Raw genomic sequence first — 6,769 nt, 5'->3', positions numbered from 1 at the left:
TAATATCTCCATAAATGTTTGACTAAGGTAAAAAAAACTTTGGATGGGGTATTTAGATGGGCTTCGGAGTGCATAGCAATGAAGTCAATTCTACTCCGAACCATCCCTTTAAATAGAGGGTTTGCACTTGCATCATAATTTGGTCAGTTGCCATATGGCGATTCTTAGATGTGAACAACAGCATGGATTGCACGGTTAATGTACTACTGAATATGTTGTTCTGCTAATTTATGCTGTCTGAACCACGGAAAAACGTGCGGAAGCTGCTAAATCATATAGAGAAGGACTTAGTAAGCAGAAAAGGCCACAATATTTTGACAAACTAAGGTTAATAGGTGGTAAAGATACATACGAGCAGAATTAAATTAAGATATTAGCCTAATATTTCACCTACCCCACTGAATGTTGTCAAGATTATTCCTAACTATACTAACTGTTCATCGCGATTTCAAAATAAAAGCTCAAACAAAGCTTTTTAAGGCTGTTGTTTGCTTGGGCCTATTTTATTTTATTTTTTTACCTCAAAAAAATTTTTAATTATCTAATTACTCAATTATCAGAACAATCAACTGATCACTCCATTACAAAAATATTAGTTAGCGACAGCCCTAAAATTACAATTTCAGTCTGATAAAAATATTTTGGAGTTTGGAATAACTAGAAAAATGTAAAATGCCCATGGATTTTAAAACATTTTATTAATTTGCATGACCTTTCCAGGTAAAAAAAATAAATAAATAAATAAAACTCCATATATTCAGTTTTAATTTAAGACGGTGGTAACCCTGATTACTACATTACACAATTGGGCCTTCACAGGGAGCTTAATTGACAGGTGATCTGACCAATCATAACTCTAAATCTGCCATTTTGTCTGACAAACAAATCAGACATGTGATTAGATTAACTTGGACAGACTTAATCTAAATGAAATTGTGTATTGACATCTTTCCATGGTTGAACTGAGGGAGCTACAGTGAGCTTTCATAAAATTAAAGATCCACAAAACAGTATTTATTGTATGAATTTCTTAAAAAGAACAAAAGACTTAACCTGCTCTTGTCTTGTTTGTTGGCGCATTGTCAGTTTCCTCTGCTCCACAATGTATTTTCACTGTGTGAGAACATGATGTGTAGTGCAATAGTTACTTTTGCAATGTCTGACAAACAATACAGCTAAGGGGGGCAGGTCTTTGCAAAGCATCAATTTGTAAATTTTATGGGTGTGGCTTCCGGTCTCATCCGCATTTTTAGCTGTACATAACCGCTTGTTTTGCTGCTTGATATTGCATTGTGTCTCACCATATTATTTGAATGTATTACCTTAATTATGAGCACACCGTTTACTGAATGCTGTTATTTTTCTCATTATTTCCCTATAGTGGCTAATGAACAGGAAGTCTCACCCATAGGCTTACTTCCGTGTTAAAGAAAAAGGTGGATAAAAGACACTCTGTACACTTTTGTTTAAACCAGCATTTAATACTCTTTTGAAGCACATTTATTTTGATTTCCAAATGTATGCAGTCCATTCAGTTTTCTTGTATAAAATGTGAAAAAATGTCACCAACTGTCCTCTAGTCTCACTCAGTCGAGTCTCTTGGAGTTTCTGAGAGCACAGAAAGGCTTTCCTGCATGCCTACAATCACAAACAGGAAGTTTTTCAGCATGTTCATGACAATCAGTGTTTCACGATGAGCACAGTCACCCTCACCGACTAAAACAGGAAGTATATCTACACCGTTATAAGACTGTGTACGAGGTGTGTGTAGGCACCAATCATCCTGAACATGCTTCACATGTGCTTGAATGCAGGAAGTAACATTATCTGACAGGAAGCAGAATCCAAAAGCACTAGCTCATGACATGCTTGGTGGAAAATCTCTGAAGCCTGGATTGAGTTTGTGTACTGATCTTTTCCAACCTACCGAAAATTAATGAAAGTATTAAAACATAACTGTAAACATAACAGAAAAACAAGATCCTCTGGCCTCTAAGGAATGTGAGTAACACGTCAAACCCTAATCGGAGTTCCCAGTCACATGGTTACCTGTGGAGCGGTTCAGTAGGTGCGATAGAGGTGATAAATAATAAACACACTCTATCCCTTCTTTTTAAATAACAATATTCCCCATCTACTATTAATAAAACTGTAAAAGTTTAATAGCAATGTTAAAAGGAATCTTCACCACGTCATAAAAACCAACCAGATTCCAGATGCCCTAAAGGCAGGAAGAGGGGAGGTGAAAGGAGTTAAAACTAACTCCATTTATAAGCGATCATTATCACAACCCTCTGCAATTATCCAAAATCTGTTTGTGATTTTAAAAACTCAACTGGGTCCCGCCTCCACATTTCTCAAAGAAAGATTCCCTTATCATGTTTTACGCAGGAACAGAAGGGGTTTTAATGCTTAAGTTGGAAGAGATCGGTGTTTTGAAGCCGAGAGGCTTGCATTGCATGCTAAAAGTGCTGTCCTTTTTGACTGTGATGTTAACAAGCCTGATTTTGAAAGACAGGCGGGAAAAAGAACTGAAGGTTCGGTCACATTTGTAGTTGTTTGGCAAAATTTTGCAGGTGAAATCCAAAAGAACAGATTTCTGTGTGAGCTGTGCTTCCAACTTCTCTATGCTGTTGACAATGGATCTGTTTTTGCATGCAAAATTTCACTTAAATTTCGCAAATGTGACCAAACCTTAGAGAAATGGACAAGTTATTGGAGATAAACAAGAGCTGCAGTGGAAGTTAACTAGTGACGTATGGTTTAGTGGAAGATTGCCCGTACAATCCATAGAAATCAGGGTGCCTGTGGCTCTGTGAGGCGTCGATCCAGTCGTGCATGGAGAGCCCCTGTAGAGGCTGGGACATTGAGGGTGTGGAGGGCAGGGGGTGGGTGTAGTCCTGTGTCCAAGGGAAAGATCCCGAGCGCGGGTAGGGAGGATGGCCTCGGTGGTTCGATATGGAGGGGACGCTAGAGCAGTAGCAGTTGTCCATCGTGCACATGAGAATCTTCCGGCCGCCGTACTGCGGCAGCATGGCCTGCTGGGACGAGCTGGGGTTGGGGTAGTCGGCGGGAGTGAAAACGGAGCTGGAATGATGGACAGACTGGGCGCCGCTGCTACTGCTGAGGCCTACAATGTGCTGGGTGGAGCTACAGGGAGCCATGGGCGGCTGCGACGTCGGCCCGTCTGCGGAGTTGGAACCTTGACCCAGGAACTGCTGTTTGCTCATGGGGCCTGATGAGGACTCCAGCAGGCTAGTGCTGCTTTCAGGGAAGGCCGTGGAGTGTTTGCGTTTCTCACCCCCGGAGGTATTCACACTGGAGGGGTGGACAGAAACGCTCTGGAGGAAGTGCGCGGGAGTACTGAATGGTGCTGGAAACAAGGAGGACAAAGAGTTTGATTTGTGGAAAAAAACTGTTTGTTGAACAGAAATATTTTTGGGTCATTCCGTGTCAAATCAAGCAAATTTCAGAAACTTCCCTGGCTCAGTTTTTTTTGATTTTGCTAACATTTTTTCTGAAGAAAGATAAACCTGTATAATGATGAAAGCCGAAATATTAAATGTCAAGGATGAATATTTACTGAATGATTTTGTATGATAGGGGGTCAATATGGCAATTTTCACCTGAGATCCAGAGCCAAATTAAAAGGGGTTAAAAATGACCTCAGAAAGATGGCAGCATATAATGTCACTTATACAGAGATTGGTAGTTCTACTGGTAAAATCTGTTGACTTTAGCAACCTTTGTTACATTATGTGCCAATGGTGACATATAATCCATTTGGTTTTCAGCGACTGAAAATGGGTAAAATTCAACAATCTGGACATAGAGCCTCATTGAGATCCCCATATCTCTGAGACTGAACGATGTAGAGTCTTGAAAATGAAGATTCCAAATAAAAAGTTCATTAAGAACTAGAATCTAAAATCATATTGCAATATCGTTAATACTCTGAGTTTTAGGCATGCAAACCTTGGAAAAAGAATATGTATGGCACTCAGGTATGTTCAATTCAGTTGTCTTGACAGAAGGAAACAAGATTCATCTGTAGTTTCAACATTATTTGTTCTTCAGTCATTGCTCTTTAAAAGAAAATAAGTATCATATTTTTGCAAATTGACCCACATTTGGTATTTGACCACTGGAAATGTGTACAATTGAACTATTTGCTCCTGGAGCCATATTGAAATTTCAACATCTCTAGAACTGAACCATGTAGGTCCTTAAAAATAAAGAAGCAGAAAGGAAAATTTGTTAAGACCCAATATCTAAAAGGACATTAAGATGTCTTTAATACTTCTTAAAATACAGACATGCAAACTTTGGAGTAAAAACTTAAAGTGCTGTTTCTCCATATTTGAATGGTCACCACTGGCACATAATGCAAGAAAGATTCCTAAAGTCAACAGATTTTACTAACAGACCTACAATCTCTGTGTAAAAGCCATGTGCTCTGTGTTGCCATCTTTCTGAGGTCATTTTTTTCTTTTTCTTAAGAAAGAAAGACATGAACATCTTAGATGACAAGAGGGTTAGTAAATTATCTGTAAATTTTTGTTCTGGAAGTGAAATTCTTCTTTAAATGACAAAATTGCAAAAAAAACTATCCCTTTAAATGCATTAACTAATGTTAACTAATGGGACCTAAAAGTAAAGTTACCAAAGTAAGTTTTTTCAAATATCATGAATTATAATAAATATGTACAAGTTTCTAGGGAGTTGCACAGAATGACATTTTACAACCTAAACTACCCTTGCTTGTCATAAAATTTAATTAAGAAATTTAAAACATGCTCATCATAAAGGAGGTGTACATATGAATTACATTTTAATGTAAAAGGTGCTAAAAATCCTACATTGGTACCCGTCTAATTTGGCTTGCTTCTACCAAGTGATGTAAAAAAAAAAAAAATTGTGCCAAAAAAAAACGTACGATCATAACTGTGCATGATTATATGGCTAGTGGTATTTGTGATATTTTCATTTACCATCATTTTATCCTAGAATCTATAATCTAAAAACCATTCAAGTTTTTCTTACCTTCCAGTATTTTTCTCAAGTTCTTTTCCTTTTTTGAGACTTCAGACAGGAATATTTTGGAATTAAGATGACCCACTTTGTAAGGAGGCAGAACACTGCCTGTGCATGACTGCGATCTGTAAAAAGACCATTACACATGATTACTACATGTTCCAAATGTGATTTAGTATTCAATTTATATACATTTCTGCACTTTGTCTCATACCTGTCCATGAGTATTTTTACTGGTTTTGTGTTCTGCAAAGCAAAAGAAAACAGAACAAAATATTAATCTCTTCTGCAGCCTACAAGCTGCTGCTTGACTGCTTCTTTGTGTGTAAACACGGAAAAATCTGGAAATGCAGATCTGCTGATAAAAACCACACACAGACAGGGAAACATTTCTCACAGGTATGGGCACATTCACATTGTGTGTTTATGAGAGTATGTGGGTGAGTGCGAGGGGATTTATAGCATAAGTCAGACGAGAGTGCGTTCAGGGAAATATTCACAGTGTCCGAAAAACCAAGACAGCTGCCTTACTGCCCGGTCAGACAGACAGAGTTTTTATATGAAGGAAACGGGTTTCAGACACCATGACATCATGTTTAATAATCGAAAACAGGGAGTATTTAATCACTCCACAGCTTATTTATTTCTAGACATGAAATCATATGTGGAAAACAAAGGAATTCTGAATTAAAACTTGTTTACATTAATCAAAAGTGCAATTTATGAATTCATTTCTTTCTTTCAAACACTTCATCAAACAGCATTTTTTCCCCAGCAGCATCCAAACCTCACACACAGAGGATTGTGGGATATCATAGACGGTGAAGGACGAGCAGATGAAGGCATCTGTGAAGGGTGAAAGAGAGAATCGAACTCACCTTCATAATGTTAATATCCTCTGCCTTGTCAAACACAACTTGGACAGAGCTGAGCAGTTTCTTGGCCTCCTGACGGCGTTCATTGAGCTGGAGGGTTTGGGTCGAGTTCTCCTGGCAGTATTTGGAGTGTGCTTTATCCAGCACCTCTAGAGTTCTCCCCAGGTCATCTTCTAAGAGCTGGTGCATTTTGTGATACTGCACACGCACCTCCTCCTTCAGCTGCCGTACCTTATCCTGCACAACACACACACACACAAGGGCACATACTGAATTTCTATAGTATCCCTCATTGTGAACACAGGAAAGGAAACTGAATACAGCCCTAAAGATATCATTTTCATGTCTCAGTTGTTTAATTTCTCTTTGCATATACTACCAGTCAAAAGTTTTTGGACAATAACATTTTTAATGTTTTTTAAAGAAGTCTCTTCTGCTCATCAAGCCTGCATTTATTTGATCTAAAATATAGCAAAAGCAGTTATACAGTGAAATATTCTTACTATTTAAAATAACTGCTTTTTATTTGAATATATTTTAAAATCTAATTTATTCCTGTGATCAGATACATTTTTAGCACCATTACTCCAGTCTTTAGTGTAACATGATTCTTCAGAAATCATTCTAATATTCTGATTTGCTTTGCTAACCCTAACCATAACCCTACACTATACTATTCAAAAGCTTGGACTTTTTTTTTTGTGGGAAAGGAATGATAGAAATAGATACTTTTGTTTAGCAAGGATACTTAAAATTAATCAAAAGTAATGATATATACATTTATAATGTTACAAAAGATTTCTATTTCAGACAAATGCTGTTCTTCTGAATTTTCTATTTAATCAAAGAAACCCGCTGTT

The 6,769-nt window shown here is 37.6% G+C and overlaps 1 protein-coding gene across 1 annotated transcript in view; it reads right to left on the bottom strand.

Moving 5' to 3' along the window:
• Window positions 1-1,467: 1,467 nt before the first annotated feature.
• trim8a (tripartite motif containing 8a) overlaps window positions 1,468-6,769 on the bottom strand; it is a 31,885-nt gene continuing 26,583 nt past the window's right edge. The window contains exons 3-6 of the mRNA XM_073835093.1: window positions 5,913-6,146; window positions 5,249-5,280; window positions 5,044-5,159; window positions 1,468-3,373 (exon numbers count right to left, since the gene is read on the bottom strand). Of these exons, the coding sequence (XP_073691194.1) occupies window positions 2,745-3,373; window positions 5,044-5,159; window positions 5,249-5,280; window positions 5,913-6,146 (1,011 nt within the window). The 3' untranslated portion in view covers window positions 1,468-2,744. The remainder of the gene's footprint in view (window positions 3,374-5,043; window positions 5,160-5,248; window positions 5,281-5,912; window positions 6,147-6,769) is intronic.

This window comes from Garra rufa, chromosome 2, assembly GCF_049309525.1.
Source record: "Garra rufa chromosome 2, GarRuf1.0, whole genome shotgun sequence".
Taxonomy (NCBI): Eukaryota; Metazoa; Chordata; class Actinopteri; order Cypriniformes; family Cyprinidae; genus Garra; species Garra rufa.
The sequence above is the reverse complement of the archived record's forward strand: the minus strand, read 5'-3'. Positions and strand labels throughout refer to the sequence as shown.